The sequence below is a fragment of the Chionomys nivalis genome, chromosome 18, assembly GCF_950005125.1.
Source record: "Chionomys nivalis chromosome 18, mChiNiv1.1, whole genome shotgun sequence".
Taxonomy (NCBI): domain Eukaryota; kingdom Metazoa; phylum Chordata; class Mammalia; order Rodentia; family Cricetidae; genus Chionomys; species Chionomys nivalis.
In genome coordinates, this window is record NC_080103.1 from 9,071,476 (window position 1) to 9,088,239 (window position 16,764).

At 44.8% G+C, this 16,764-nt stretch overlaps 1 protein-coding gene across 2 annotated transcripts in view; it reads left to right on the plus strand.

The window, feature by feature from the left end:
• Pi4kb (phosphatidylinositol 4-kinase beta) overlaps positions 1-16,764 on the plus strand; it is a 37,391-nt gene that overhangs the window by 6,376 nt on the left and 14,251 nt on the right. Inside the window, exons 2-5 of one of the 2 annotated variants that reach the window (XM_057794269.1) lie at positions 5,765-6,701; positions 11,155-11,199; positions 14,957-15,184; positions 15,948-16,175. In XM_057794269.1, the coding sequence (XP_057650252.1) occupies positions 5,793-6,701; positions 11,155-11,199; positions 14,957-15,184; positions 15,948-16,175 (1,410 nt within the window). In that variant the 5' untranslated portion in view covers positions 5,765-5,792. The remainder of the gene's footprint in view (positions 1-5,764; positions 6,702-11,154; positions 11,200-14,956; positions 15,185-15,947; positions 16,176-16,764) is intronic. The other variant, XM_057794270.1, reaches the window with a different exon arrangement.

Genomic DNA, 16,764 nt, shown 5'->3' on the forward strand with positions numbered 1-16,764 from the left:
TAGTAAGCAAAATTCTAATTAATTGGGACAGGAAAATTAATTTCCTATGAAGGCTAAGACACTCTTGTGTGTGAGGATGACTGAACTTCATTTCCCTTGGAAGTTTGGGGGTGATTGTTTTTGTTTTGTTGTTTTTGTTTTGTGTTACTTTGTTTTTTGAGACAGGATTTTCTGTGTAACAGCTCTGACTGTCCTGAAACTTGCTTTGTAGACCAGGATGGCCTTGAGCTCACAGATCTGCCTACCTCTGGAGTGCTGGGATTAAGGGTGTGAGCCACCATAGCCTGGTGCTTGCTTTTGTTTTTATGGTGCTGGGGATCAAACACAGGGCTTTGTACATGTTGTTAGGCAAGCACTCTGCTTCTAAATTTTACTCCCAATACGCCTTTAAAATGTATTGCTTTGTTTTTAGATTATCCCATGTAATCTGGGCCTTGAACTTGCTGTATAATTGAGGATGACCTTGTATTCTTGATCATCCTGCTTCTCTCAGGAATTAACAGTTCTGCACCCCATACCAGATCCCCTTTAAGGTTTTGAGAAACAGACTTTTAGGAGCTTTGTGATTTAGAAGTCTCTGGAATACAAAAGGATGAGCCAAGGATACAGATACTATGGTAGGGTTAGTTGAACAGGGCTGATCAAGGTAGAAGACCTAGAAGGTGAAGGTCCCAATCATGAGTGTCCTACAAAGGTGTGGCAGGGAGTGGTGCAAGCTGCCTTATTATTCCTGTGCAACCCACAGTTGAACTAGAGGCAGATCCACATAGGCAGCCGTGCTGGTTCTACTGCTCAGAGGCACTGCCTAACTCTGCTTCATACCAAGTCCAGACTTCATCAGGAAGTACAGTAATACTTTTTTTTAATTGATTTTTATTGAGCTCTACATTTTTCTCTGTTCCCCTCCCTGCCTCTCCCCTCCCCATCAACCCACTCCCAAGGTCCCCATGCTCCCAATTTACTCAGATCTTGTCTTTTTTTTGGTTTTTCGAGACAGGGTTTCTCTGTAGCTTTTGGTGCCTGTCCTGGAACTAGCTCTTGTAGACCAGGCTGGCTTCGAACTCACAGAGATCCGCCTGCCTCTGCCTCCCGAGTGCTGGGATTAACAGCGTGCGCCACCACCGCCCGGTAGATCTTGTCTTTTTCTACTTCCCATGTAGATTAGATACATGTATGTCTCTTAGAGTACTCATTGTTGTCTAGGTTCTCTGGGATTGTGATTTGTAGGCTGGTTTTCTTTGCTTTATGTTTAAAAATGACTTATGAGTGAGTACATGTGATAATTGTCTTTCTGTGTCTGGGTTACCTCACTCAAAACAATGTTTTCTAACTATCCATTTGCCTGTAAATTTCAAGATATTGTTATTTTTTTTCTGCTGTGTAGTACTCCATTGTGTAAATGTACCACATTTTCCTTATCCATTCTTCAATCGAGGGATATTTAGGTTATTTCTAGGTTCTGGCTATGACAGACAATGCTGCTATGAACATAGTTGAGCACATGGCCTTGTGGCACGATTGAGCATCCTTTGGATATGTACCCAAAAGTGGTATTGCTGGGTCTTGAGGAAGGTTGTTTCCAAATTTTCTGAGAAATCGCCACACTGACATCCAAAGGGGTTGTACCAGCTTTCACTCCCACCAGCAATGCAGAAGTGTTGTGTTGTCTGTGTCCCCCCGCCCCCAACCTCTCCCGGCATAAGTTGTCATCAGTGTTTTTGATCTTGGCCATTCTTACAGGGGTAAGATGGAATCTCAGAGTTGTTTTAATTTGCATTTCTCTGATGACTAAGGACATTGAGCATTTCCTTAAGTATCTTTCAGCCATTTTAGATTCCTCTGTTGAGAGTTCTCTGTTTAGGTCTGTACTCCATTTTTTTATTAGATTATTTGTTCTTTTGATGACCAATTTCTTGAGTTCTTTGAATATTTTGGAGATCAGACCTCTTTCTGATGAGGGGTTGGTGAAGATCTTTTCCCATTCTATGTAGGCTGGCGTTTTGTTTGACCATGTCCTTTGCTTTACAGAAGTTTCTCAGTTTCAGGAGGTCCCATTTATTAATTATTTCTCTCAGTGTCTGTGCTGCTGGGGTTATATTTAGGAAGTGGTCTCCTGTGCCAATGAGTTCAAGTGTATTTCCCACTTTCTCTTCTATGAGGTTCAGCGTGGCTGGCTTTATGTTGAGGTCTTTGATCCATTTGGAATTGAGTTTTGTGCATGGTGATAGATATGGCTCTATTTTCATTCTTCTGCATGTTGATATCTAGTTATGCCAGCACCATTTGTTAAATATGCTTTCTTTTTTCCATTTTATATTTTTTGCTTCTTTGCCAAAAATCAGGTGTGTTGATTAATACCAGCATCTTCGATTCCGTTCCATTGGTCCTCCTGTCTGTTTTTGTGCCAATACCAGGCTGTTTTCAGTACTGTAGCTCTGTAGTAGAGTTTGAAGTCAGGGATTGTGATGCCTCCAGAAGTTCTTTTATTGCCCAGGATTGTTTTGGCCATCCTGGGTCTTTTGCTTTTCCATATGAAGTTTAGTACTGTTCTTTCGAGGTCTGTGAAGAATATTTCTGGGATTTGATGGACATTGCATTGAATCTGTAGGTTGCTTTTGGTAAGATTGCCATTTTTACTATGTTAATTCTACCTACCCAAGAGCATGGGAGATCTTTCCACTTTCTGGTGTCTTCTTCAATTTTTTTCTTCAAAGATTTAAAGTTCTTGTCATACAAATCTTTCTCTTGTTTGGTTAGAGTTACTCTAAGATATTTTATGCTATTTGTGAAGGGTGATTTTTCTCTGATTTCTTTCTCAGCCTACTTATCATCTGTGTACAGGAGGGCTACTGATTTTTTTTTTGAGTTAATCTTGTATCCTGCTACATTACAGAAAGTGTTTATGAGTTGTAGAAGTTCTTTGGTAGAACTTTTGGGGTCACTTATGTAAACTATCATATCAGCAGCAAATAGTGAGAGTTTGACTTATTTTCCTATTTGTATTCCCTTGATCTCCCTTTGCTTATTTCTCTAGCTAGGACCTCAAGAACTGCATTAAATAGATAAGGAGAGAGTAGACAACCTTGTCTCGTTCCTGATTTCAGTGGGATTGCTATGAGTTTCTCTCCATTTAGTTTGATGCTGGCTATCGGCTTGCTGTATATTGCCTTTATTATGTTTAGGTATGTTCCTTGACAGGGATACTTTTCTTGCTTGACAGAGTTGGAAGAAAGATGAACTAAAGTATGCTTTTTTGTTGGTATCTGAGAGTTGAAGAGTTTCCCATCAGTCTTCAGTCTTTCCTTTTTTAAAAAAAAAAAAAAAAGATTTATTTATTTATGTATACAACATTCTGCCTGCCGGGCGGTGGTGGCGCACGCCTTTAATCCCAGCACTTGGGAGGCAGAGACAGGCGGATCTCTGTGAGTTCGAGGCCAGCCTGGTCTACAAGAGCTAGTTCCAGGACAGGAACCAAAAGCTACAGAGAAACCCTGTCTCGGGGGAAAAAAAAAAAAAAAAAAAAAAACTGCCTGCATGTATGCCCACACGCCAGAAGAGGGCGCCAGATCTCATTACAGATGGTTGTGAGCCACCATATGGTTGCTGGGAATTGAAGAACCTCTGGAAGAGCAGCCGGTTCTCTTAACCACTGAACCATCTCTCCAGCACCCCCATCAGTCTTTCTGGAAAGCTTTGGTACTAACTGCTGGGAGGCAGAGAACTGGACTGTGTGATATTGGGCAAATGAAAGTAACCTTGCCACTTAACACTTGAGAGGTAAAAGAAGCATCAATGGAAGGAAGGTGTTAGAAAGTAGGGCTTCTGCAGCTGGAGATGTACCTTAGTTGGTAGAGTGCATGCCTAACATGCCAGGCATAGTGGTCCATGTCTCTAATGCTAGCACCTGAGAAATGAAGGCAAAAATATCAGAAGTTTAAGATCATCCTTAGCTATATAGTGAGTTCAAGGCCAGCCTGAAATTCATGAGACTCCTGTCTGGGGAAAAATAAATAAAAGTTCTTCAGAGTGATCAGAAAACCATACACCGAGCACCTCTTCTCTATTCATCCAAGGTGTCAGAACCCCCAGCCTCCTTAGAAAAAAGAATAATGTTCTAAACACTTAGAAATCACTTACTTTATTTTATTTTATTTATTTATTATTTTTTGTTTTAGTTTGGTTTGGTTGTCTTGGAGACGGGGTTTCTCTGTAGCCCTGGCTATTTGGACTCCCTCTGTAGACCAGGCTGGCCTTGAACTCAGAAAGATCCTCCTGCTTCTGCCTCCCGAGTGCTGGGATCAAAGGTGTATGCCACCATACCCAGCTAGAAATTACTTACTGTCTAGCTCTGCAGAAGCCTCTCCCTTTTTCTAAAGTGTACATTAGATGCTCTCTTTATTTGGGAAGAGGCCAATATTCCAGATTCTGAAGTTATAATCATCTGATAAAATAGTCTAGACTTATTCTTCTGATCTGGACCACTCTGAAATCCCCTTCTTGCTTTTTGCTGACTTTCCTGATCTGGTTTGATGATGCTCTGAAGGCTGCTCTTGGAAGCCGTGGCTTTCACCAGCAGTGTTCTCTGACCACTTCTACAAGCCCATCCAGAGAGGTCTGAGTTTCAGCTCTCGTGGATCCCTGGTTTTTAGAAGTTATAGAGCCATGAGTCCTGATTTCTTTTTGCTTTCTTACAACCCTTCCAGTTCCTAGAGTTAGTGCATAAGAGTGGGGAAGGTAGTAAGGGGTAGGGAAATGTGGCCATAAATTTTTAAAGATCATAAATGACTAAGGCAGTTCATACCCCTTATAAAAATAATAGTTTATTAACCCTTTACAGGGTTAGAATTTAGCTAGCATTATTGAATACTACCTCATGCCAGGAACTATGTTAAATCATTTCATCCACATAAGTTTATGTCTTTCTTCTATATAGCATCAATGTGAAGTAATTTTTTTTTCTCAATTTGCAGTTGAAGAAACTGAAACAGAAGATACATGGTGTGTTTAGGTTTTTATGGCTTATAAACACAGAGCAAGGGTATGGTATCAGGAAGCCACACACACAGAAAAATGGTACAGCTTTTGCAAGGTTGACAGTGGCTGTTTGAGAGACGCTCTCCACTATGTGAAGCTTAGAGTAGTAGTTGCTGACTCTTATTCCCTGGCACTAATGTGTTGGGAAGGAAAAGTTTCTGCAAACAAAGTCAAGAGTGGTAGCTAGTACCTATAAGTCCAGTGCTTAGAAGACTGAGGCAGGAGAATTGCTGTAGGTTTTAGGCCAGTCTGGGTTATAGTATAATAGTCTCAGAAGACAGTAACGGCTTTGATACTAAATAAAGAGAGAGGCAGAGAACTTGTGTGTGAAATATGTTATGAACAAGGAGATAATAGTTTAGGAAGGAAAAGTGTCACCGTAGGCATTTGAAGGTGACACAGGAAGAACAGGACTTAAAGAAAAGAGAATAAGACCTGAGTTGCTCCCCAGCATACTGAACAATTTGTAAGACCACACGACATGTAAAGAGCATTTCGCACATCCAAGCAAAGAACCAAGGTAAGTACAGAAGGAATGAAGGGTGTGAGTGGTCAGAAGTAGAGGTGGTGAGGACAGATTTCTGTCGAGATGACTTCTCTGATGTTGAAGGGTGCAGGAAGACAGAGGAGGAACTTGGGCAGGCTTCATGGCAAAGGGAAGCCCTGACTGAGACACTACTAACAAGCATGTGTATGTCTCTTTCTGTTCTTGTCTCCCTTCCTTCTCTAGCTTGGAAGCTCCAAGTCTGGCTGTAGCCATGGGAGACCTGGTAGTGGAGCCTGCTACCCTGAAGCCAACTTCTGAGTCTACTCCTAGCCCATCAGGGAATAACGGGGGCTCATTGCTAAGCGTCATCACAGAGGGGGTCGGGGAACTGTCAGTGATTGACCCTGAGGTGGCCCAGAAGGCCTGCCAGGAGGTGCTGGAAAAAGTCAAGCTTTTGCATGGAGGTGTAGCTGTCTCTAGCAAAGGGACCCCGCTGGAATTGGTTAATGGGGATGGTGTGGACAATGAGATCCGTTGCCTAGATGATCCACCTGCCCAGATCAGGGAAGAAGATGATGAGATGGGGGCCACTGTGGCCTCTGGCACAGCCAAAGGAGCAAGAAGACGACGACAGAACAACTCAGCCAAACAGTCTTGGCTCCTGAGACTGTTTGAGTCAAAACTATTTGACATCTCTATGGCCATTTCATACTTGTATAACTCCAAGGAGCCTGGAGTACAAGCCTACATTGGCAACCGCCTCTTCTGCTTTCGCAATGAGGATGTGGACTTCTATTTGCCCCAGTTGCTTAACATGTATATTCACATGGATGAGGATGTGGGCGATGCCATTAAACCCTACATAGTCCACCGATGTCGGCAGAGCATCAACTTTTCCCTGCAGTGTGCCCTGTTGCTTGGGGCCTACTCTTCAGACATGCACATTTCCACTCAGCGACACTCCCGAGGGACCAAGTTACGGAAGCTGATCCTCTCAGATGAGCTGAAGCCAGCTCACCGAAAAAGGGAGCTGCCATCTTTGAGCCCAGCCCCCGACACAGGGCTGTCTCCCTCTAAAAGGACTCACCAGCGCTCTAAGTCAGATGCTACAGCCAGCATAAGTCTCAGCAGTAACCTGAAGCGAACAGCCAGCAACCCTAAAGTGGAAAATGAGGATGAGGTAAATTGGGGGAGGGACTGATGGGCAGAGTGTTTGAAGGTTGCATGGAGACAGGATGTCCACATGGGGTTACTCTGTTTCTGTCCTCCCTCCTGTTTCATCTCACTGGTAGAAGCATGGAATGTTAGAATGGAAAAAGACCTTGGAATTCATGTATTCCAATGGCCTCATTTTACAGAGGAACAATTGGGAGACTAGAGAGATAAAATGACTTGCCTCAGATCGTCTAGCTAATGGCAAGGCTGATACTCTTGACGTTGTCCAGAGTTGGCTTCCACTAAACTGAGATGTCGCTCCATTAACCAAATACTAGGAACTGTGATGCAGGCCTGATGCACCCTGTTGGAACCTGGCCTACCTGAGATCACAGCAGCCACACAAGGAAGGAAAAGGAAAGGATGCTAACTAGCCCATCAGCTTCTCCATTCCTCATAATTCCTTTTCCTCGCTCCCCAAAGACCCTACTTTTTGTTAACATAGGGTAAAGTTTATTCTCTACCAGTGGGGCCTCAACAGAATGTCCTGCCTTCATTTGAGATAAACAAAAAGGGAAGAGAGACATAACCTTGGCAAAGTAAGTGTAATGCTGGTTGAGGAGCTGAGGTTGAGAAAAGGAAGCTTGGCAACAGCAGGCTATCTAATGTTGACAGAGCACAGGAGGTAAGCGGTTGGCAGCTTAGCACCACCATCTACTATATATCTGGACAGATAGTGGGGAAAGATGCCCAGTGGATAGCCAAGTTCAGTGGCCAGGTGTCCCAGCTAGACTATTGGTGCTCCAGGCTTCATCTCTGTTGGCAGGCTCCCATCTTGGCTGCCAGATAAGCCTAGAAAAGAAGGAATTTTAAAAAAGAAAAAAAAATGAAGAATACACACTGTTGGAATGCATATGCCTATGGTCCTGGCATCTGTCTCTGTGGGGTATAAACCACCCACAGTTTTGATACAGTAAAGTTTCTTTCAAGTAGAGGGAAGTCAGGGTAGTTAGAGAAAGAAAAGCAGTTGGCAAAGGAAATTCATAGCCTGTTTTCCCTAGCAATGTATTTCATTATGATATTTTAATAATACTGAAGCCAAATGTGCCAGTGTTTATTGATCACTGATATGCTAGGCAGTATGCCAGATAATGTATGTGGAATCCTCACAACTGAAACTGGTGTAATTTTACCAGTGAGGAACAGGGCTCAGAGAAGTTAAATGGCTTCACTAAGGTCATTCAACTAGTTACTGCTAGACCAGGAACCCAGTCCATAGTTCATGCTCATAGTCACTCAGCTGAGCTGCCATGGTTATTCCTCAGCATCTACTTCCCCAGATCCCAGCTGTAAGAGGCCACTGGGGAAGAAGAGCCCAGGATGTGACAGTTCACACTTCCACATCCATGGGAACTAGAGTGGACGGTCTTCATTTCTGTTTGAGTTTCGCAGCAGTTGAGGGTCTAGGAAGGGAGGTTGTTGCAGAGCAAGAAGAATCCTCCAGATTTTGGTGGAACTGAGATCCTGAAGGGTTTGAGATTATCTGAGAGAACTGCCTTCTCTAAGATCAGATCTGGTCGGAGTGAATGTGCGCATCTGGGAGGGAATTCATTGGTACCTCTTGTCTAGCTTGACTTTTCCCTGTATCTATTTTTTAGTCTGCATCTTAGGACCAGAAAAGCAGAGGCCTTAGGGTTTTTCTTACCCTGTGCTGGTCTGGGGTCCCTCTTCTATGCATCTAACATCTATGCTGCAGGATTATGGATGGCTCTGAGAGGCAGGTACTCTATGAGTGTTTAAATCTCTAGGGTGGGTTTTCCAGTTGCCATTCTTCCCCACCTGGCTCTTCATGGGTTACTGGATCCAGGGATGGAAGAAGGTAGCACTTCCCTGGGTCCTCCTGGGTTATCTATCTGATGCTGGCAGAGTGAGACACTTGAATCCACTGAGGCTCCTTGGGAAACTTGAGAGCATGAAAGAGAAACAGAACACAAACATAAATGCCACTAGGTTTATAGGCATGGAGCCAAACTCAGGGGTTTTTGCCAGTCCTTTTGACATTTTGAGGATATGTTTATCAAAGCTTTTGTGCTTGAGGTACCAAGGGAAGCGGTCTTCCATTTCTCCCTTCCTTGTCATGAAACACTGATCCACTAAACAACTAGTTGCTTGTACAGTGTGCAAAGTTCTGTCCCAAAGGCAGCAGAGGATGGAGGATAAAATTCTGCTCTTGGACTAGAACCCATAAAGTCTAATACCAAAGCCCCAGTATGAGGAGCTAGTCAGTGTGTGTCTGTCTTGAAATGTTTCCAGAAGCAGTAGGTCAATCTGTATCTTATTAAAATGAGCCAAGCAAGATCTTCTAAGAAGGAGTCTTTCTGCGTGGGGCTGACACTCTCTGATAGCAGTATTAGTTTCCCTTTGGGTACTGGCTAATCCCATGTTTCTCCCACTGTGGAGAAGCTCCAGAGAAGTGAGGTGGGGCCTCAGGGAAGACGCCTAGGGCTACTTTCAGCCTGGAGCTCCCTACAGAGCTCTTCTTCACTGGCCAGATCTCAGAAGTTTCCGTTATCTTCAGAGGATTCCTTCATGCTCCCCACAGAGAGTTCTAGCATTGGTTTCTCACATCTATCTGCTACACACACACCCAAGCCCAACCTTCAAAGCAGTTCTTAATCAGTCTCAATTTTCCTTTCTATTTGTAGCCAAATGATAAATATTTTGGCATAGAGCTGGGGGTGGGGGCTGCACAAGGATCAGAGTGGTTAGATACCATCCCCTAGTTCCATCCTTCCTACATAAGGACACTCCAATTAGATAGCTTTGTCTTTTCAGGACTGTAACCTTTGTACAGAGAAATCTGCGGCATGTCACACTGGAAGTCCTTCCAGCTTGATAAGGGTGTGATGTCAGCTCTTGGCTTCAGCTTTACTCCCTGAAGCTGACTCAGTACAAGTGACTCAGGCCTCGGAAGTGGGAGAAGAACAGATCATGATATCCTCCTGTCCGCTGTGGACATTAATGAGTCCACTGGGTCCCGTCTGGGAGAGTATCAGCTAGAGCCAATCTCCTGCCTGTTACTATTTCCCAACTAGCTTAGGTGTAGAAATTGAACCGGTATGGTCTAACACATTCTGCCATCCCCACTGTCTCAACCCTTCCTCCTACTTCTTCCCAAAGTAGACGAATTGCAGCCTTAGCAGGGTGTTTCCAAGAGTGGCTACACCCTGTAAATGCTCTCCTGCCCAGTTTCATAAAGGAAAACCAAAACCTAGTATCTAAATCGAGAACTTCAGCCATAAAATTGAATTAAGCAGATGCTTGAAATGTTGACCGTAGAGAAGTACTCTGCCTACTGCCTTCTTGCTCTGGGAACTCTAAAGACTCTGCCTCTTAGTCCAGTCCCCTCCCCTCCTGCCTTTATGCATGCATTCTGTGCCTGCTGCCTGTCCTGCTAGACAGCAGTGGGCAGAACCCGGGATGGCCCAGGGCATGAGTACTGCTTCACAACTACTGAGTGAGCTGCTCCTCACTTTGTTCCCAGATTCCAGCTGAACAAAGGAGGGGGAAGGTGTTTATTTTTTCAATTTTTTGTTTGTTTCCTAAGAAAGACTCTCAGTATGTAGCCTGGGCTAACCTTGAACTCTTGATCCTTCTGCCTCGGCCTCCCAAGTACTGAAATTACAGGTGTATGCCACTCCATTCAGCTGGGGTGATGTTTAGATTATTAAGGTCTAGACTTTGGACTGGGATTCAGATGACTACTGCCCTGCTAATTAGCTTTCTCGGGTGGTTTTAGCTAGGACCTCATTGTCCAACATCAGTTCAAAACTGTAAAGTACTCAGTGTCATGTGCAATACCTGACAGGAAGCTGGGCGGGTATGAGGCTGACACATATATGATCATCCAGCCACAGGTTTCCGGTCCATGGATCTGGGGCGCCCTTTGTCATAGGTTCAAGGTTGGGATTAGGCTTCCTAAGGTGATCATGAGGCTGACTAAGAGGAGATATGTACTGAGAGGTAAGCCAAGAAGGTAGAGGAACATCAACTTTCTAGTACAGGGTCATGCAGTTGGTGGCTGTCCTGGTGGAGAAGGGGTTGGTTGAAAGCATGTGAGTGAGTTATATGAAAGAAATAAGCCTTGGCCAGGCAGTCATTGCACTAGGGATCCAGCTCTAGGGTTCTGATCTAAAAGGAAGGTGTGTTCAGGAAAGAATGGAAGATAAAATAGAAAATAAGGTATTTGGGCCTTCAGCTCTTGATCTCAAGGTCTGAGCTAACCTTTCAACATCCCACAAATATCTAGACTCTAGGCAAGTAGTGTTTCCAGGCTGACTGTCTTTCACTGAAGCAGGAAGATATAGCTGCACAAAAGAAGCAGTTATGATCCAAGTTGGAGCTAAATTCTTTGCCTTTGTCTCTTTCCCTCCCCCCAACCTCACCCCTTCTTCCCTTGCCCTTTGGCCCTTTCCCAGGAGCTCTCCTCCAGCACCGAGAGTGTTGATAATTCATTCAGTTCCGTAAGTGGGGCCAGGCTGGGACTGGGTGGCAGGCTCCCAACGTGGCCGCATTTCCTCTCCGTCCCATGTTGTCTATGACCAGTGAAGGCCCCTTTAATTCCAGGAGATTAGCATCTCCCTGCCAGGCTTCCCAGACCTGGAGGCATTCCCCCTGAGCTTTGCTGCCAGTTCCCTGAGCCCAGACCCAGACAGGCTCAGCTGATCCTTTGCTCCAAGACTGCAGCTGGAATGTTGTGCTACTCCTAGGTCTCTGGAGCAAACAGCTGGGACAGGTAGAGTTTATCCCTGGATTAGAGCCACGGACTGCTCGGCAGAAACCTCCGGGATCCCATTTCTCCCACCAAGAACCCTTTCCCCATGACTTCTGTCATCAGCCCATCAAATATTTATTCAGTTTTCTAAATGTTAGGCTCTGTGCTATTCGAGCCAACTCCAAAAACAAACTGGCCTGAGGGAAAGTTTTACCTTTCCCATAACTGGTTTTCCTTTCTAACTTCATTTCTTCCAGGTCTGAGTTCTTCCCTTTCCCCAGCCCATTGCCCAGGATGTCCCTTAATCCCTGTTCTCCTTTCTTATCCCTCTGAACTAACCCATGACCCTCTGGTCCTACAGGGTCTTGGACCTTGTTCCTGGGCAAAGACGTGAGAGGAAATGCTGGACCCTCTGGGAGTTTGGATATATATATATATATATTTTACATTTTATTCTTTGTCTACCCACTGTTTTCCATTTTCTGTACTGATCCCCTTTTAATCATGATCCCATCTCCTCTCATGTGGCAGAGCCTCTTTTTTGGAGGCCTGGGGTCATATCCAGTATGGTTAGGTAACAGGGATCTACAGCTGAAAGACTGGCTTGAGGATGGAGAAGCATTCTGCCTTTTCTAATGAGATGACTGAATTGGTTGGGGTGGAAGGTCCTGTCACAGTAACCCTTTGCCACTGAGTGGATGGATTCAGGGATCAGGATAAAGGCATGAGTCTTCAGATCTCAGCCCCGCGCCCCCCATCTTTCTGGGGTGGAGCCCAGGGCCTCATTCCCTTTTTTTTTTTTTTTTTTCTGTGTTAGGCCCCTAGGATATTTCTAGGATCCTTGAGGTCCAATTCCATTTTCTTTTCTTTTTTCCTTCAACCCTGTCCCTAAAGTTTCCCTTCTTTGCTGCTGTGCAGGGCTCTAAACCAACACACCTCCTCCCATCACGGAGGAGAGGCTATGTGGTTCCTTTGCATACTGACTCTTATCTCACATGTGCAGGTGAACACAGTATTACCCAGTTCTCAGGAGAAGCTTCTGGATGGGGAACGCTTACCAAGGCCCACCCCTAGATGAAATGCCACAGCCATCAGTAGCTGCTGGGGGAGAGAGAATCAGTTTTCTCCAGGAATGAACCCCATGATAGGTTTCCCAATTCTAAATGATCAGCCATAAAAACTTTCGCATATGCACAGCACTAGTTGGACTTAGTAAAAGATGTATAAAACAAAATAAATAAAATAAAAATAAAAAGCCTGGGAAAACAGCTTACTGGTTGCTCTTCCAGAGGGCTTGGTTTTGATTCCCAACACTCACATGATGGCACAATCACCTGAAACTCCATGGGCACTACACACATAGGTACAAAGATATGTAGCTAGAACATCCATATGCATAAAATAATTTTTTAAAAAAATTATCTATGTTTGGTGGTATGTGCCTTCAATCCCAGCATTTGGGAGGCAAATACAGGCAGATCTCTGTGATTTTGAGACCAGCCTGGACTACATAGCAAGCTCTAGGCCAGCTAAAGCTACACAGACCCTGTCTCAGAAAAAAAAAATCCATGCTCAGTAGCTTCATCTTTTTTATAGTGTTGTAACACTATTACAGAAAAGGTGGAAAGTGGCTCTTTCTGCTTCCAGTATATCCAAACTCTGAATACTTTTTAAAAAATAATTTTTATTATAGATCATGAATTCAAAAGGGAGTAGGGGGGTATGGGAAGGGTGGAAATGATATAAATACAGTATACTCATATATGAAATTTTCAAAACAAATTTTTTCATTAACAAAAGTCTTGAATAAAGTTTGTTCTTAATCTCAAAAAAAAAAAGAAACAAAGATGTTCTTCTTTGTTTTTTGATGTAGTATGTATGAGCAGTAAGGATAGAAATTCTCAATCAGAAAAATAAGCAGACTTGGTATAGTGGTACACATCTTTAATCCCAGCACTGAGAAGGTAGACAGGAGGATTTCCATGAGCTAAAGGCTAGCTAGCTTGACCTGTGTAGCTTGAGCTCCAGGCCAAACAGGGCTACATAGAAAGACCCTGTCTCAGAATAAAAAAAGGTGGGGGGCGGGGGGAGAAGCCAGGTAGTGGTGGTCACCTTTAGTCCCAGCACTTAGAAGTCAGCGGTGGAGTTTGAGGTCAGTTGTTACACCCTGTCTCGAAAAACCAAAAAAAGAAAAGGGGCTGGGGGTGTAGAGAAAGGTCTGGTAAATGAAATACTATTCCAATCAGAAGAGCAGAAAGAATAAGAAGAGAGATTGTTCTATATAGCTGAGGAGACATGATAAGATACGGAATTGTGTAGTAAATATCTGTTTTTCATGGTCTTGGTATATAGTTCTAACTGACCTAGTAATCACTAATCTAGGTTGACCCGAAATTTGTGGCAATCCTCCTGCCTCAGTCTCCCAAGTGCTAGAATGTGACTCACCATGCCCAGCATAAGGGGTTTTGTTTGTTTGAGTCAGATTCTTTGTTATAGCCCAAGCTGGCCTCCATCTTGTGATCTTCCTTGCCATGACTCTTAAGGTGCTTGGATTAGAGTCGTGATCCTCTCTGCCAAGCTTTGTGGCTGTCTTGAGAAAGGGTCCCTGTGGTAGACAGGCTTAGACCAGTAGAGCTCATCATCATGTCTATCTGATTCCATCTTTCTCCCCACTCTACCTTGCCCTTTCTGGGAACTGCTGAAATACCTGGCATGAGGAACCAAGCTTACCACAGGGAACTAAAATTGGGGGTCAAGTCTGTGAAAGGCATGCGAAGAGAACCCAGGGAAGAATTGCTAGAGACAGGCCTTCAGAAGGGCCACCAAGGGCGAACAGGCGCTATTGCTTATTCCGTCCACCTATGAGTACCACCCTCCACCCGCCTTTTCTTTCCCAATGATTATGCCCTCATTAATACAGTTTGCACATTCTCTTCTCATCCCTGCTTGTGTACTTAGCCCTTACGAGAATGAGGGGTAGTTGGCGTTTGCGCCATGGAGAACAACAAAAGTTTCGGGATGAAGAGCATCTCCTTCTTTGAAAGAGGAAATACTGATTCAGGCCCCTTTCCCTAGTCCTGTGAGGCCTGGCCAGAGCCCTTTGGCACAGAGCCAGCCCGAGGGCCCATCTGTTCTTGAGATGAGTAAAGCACTTCAAGTATGAGCTCTTCTGTCTGAGGTCCTGGATGGCCTTTCTAGACCTTGTCCCCTTGCCTGTATTAAAGGCTTGGGGCAGTCTTTGAGGAACTCAAGTCCAAGGGGGAAAAAAAAAGGATTCTTTCTCAGTGAGCTGAGCTCAGGCCATCTTGAGTCCCCCGGAAGTAGCTTTCAGAGAAGGGATGTGTTCTCCCCCGTTCAAGCTGGAGTGGGGTGAAAATTCCTACCATGGCCAAAGGTAGCCCCTTTCCTGGGGTTCTTTAAATACCGGGGCCCTGGCCAGGAGCAAATAAGGCTACTTTTTTCAATGTCTTCTTCACCATCTTCTGTTTCATCCCAACCATCTGTAGCCTGTCCGGCTGGCCCCTGAACGAGAATTCATCAAATCCTTGATGGCGATCGGCAAACGGCTGGCCACACTCCCCACTAAAGAGCAGAAAACACAAAGGCTGATCTCAGAGCTCTCTCTGCTGAACCACAAACTCCCTGCTCGAGTCTGGCTGCCCACTGCTGGCTTTGACCACCACGTGGTCCGTGTGCCCCATACACAAGCTGTTGTCCTCAATTCCAAGGACAAGGTAAGTGGGCTCTGGCCTGGACCCTTCCCCTCATCCGACCATCCATGACTACTCAGGCTTTGTTCCCTACCTGCGTGCTGGAGACCTTGTAGTGTATGGTGACTCTCCCTCATTGCTCTTGTGATGCCCAGAACCTCAGATCCCTCCTGCCTGACTTGTTGGGTTTTGGTTTTATAGGCCAGAGCAGCCCTAATGTTTTCACTTCACCTCATGCCTTCCACCCACTCCTTATCCTCCTTAAGTAGCTCTCTCGCCTTTCTCTAACCTCAGGCTATCCAGGTACAACCATCATGTGGGTAAAGGGACATATGTATAAGAATTTTTTTTTGATCAAAGTGGGCAGAAAGGAAAGAAGTATGCCCATTCATACCAGAGAAAACAGCTGTGTGTCTACTTATAGGAATGATGGTCATGGTTCAGAGTCTCCTCTCAGAGGAAGGATTGAAAATTAGGATTCTCCTTGGGACACATGTTGCTTTATCCAGTTTTTCTGTCTACTTCCCTGGGCCCTGACTTTAGCATAAGCCCATAGACCTTCAACTGCCATTGATAGTTGGAACAGTTTTTCCCGACTGCACACATGCATTTGAGCCCTCGTGCCCTTTCCCCAATGTTTTATGCAAGTGATAGCACAGTTCCTACCTGTGCATGATGCTCACAGTCACAAGGGACTGCTGCTGAGGGTTGGGACAGAAAGAACTGTGTCAATGGAACTTAGATGAGAGGTAGTGGCAAATGCTGTCCTCCCCTCCTCACCCCCCAGGCTCCCTACCTGATCTACGTGGAAGTTCTTGAATGTGAAAACTTCGACACAACTAGTGTTCCTGCTCGGATTCCTGAGAACCGAATTCGGAGCACACGATCCGTAGAGAACCTGCCTGAATGTGGTATCACTCATGAGCAGCGAGCCGGCAGCTTCAGCACGGTGCCCAATTATGACAATGATGACGAAGCCTGGTCGGTGGATGATATAGGCGAGCTACAGGTGGAGGTGAGGGAGCACCAAGGAGACAATACTGGGGGCACAACACCTGTTTTCTAGGAGCTTTTAATACATTTGGAATTACACACCTGTTAGCAGATGGTGCAAGCGCCCAGAGGAATGTTGCAGGTAGTAAGGGTGTGAGAAGGAAAAGCACTGAAAAGCTGGTTGGAATAGGCTCACGCTTGTTCTCCTGCAGCAGGAATTCAGATTGGAAGTAAAAAGGAACATCTAGACTAGGGGAGGAGGGAAATATAATAAAATATTCATGGAACACCCACTATATAAAGTTGATTTAGGACAGCAGAGACTGACAAGCCATACCTGCATTCAGTCAAACATATAAAGGGAGCCGGACCGTGGTGGTGCAGCCCTTTAATCCCAGCACTCAGGGCAGAGCCAAGGGATCTGTGTGAGCAGTAAGAGCACTGCTGCTCTTATAGAAATGGGGGTTCAGTCCCTAGCACCTTTGCTGTGGCTCACAGCTGTCTAACTGCTGCCCTCTTCTGGCCTCTGTGGACATTGCACATCCATGATGCACATGCAGGCACTCACATGCATAAAATCAATATTTTAAAAAGAGAGACTTTTAATATCT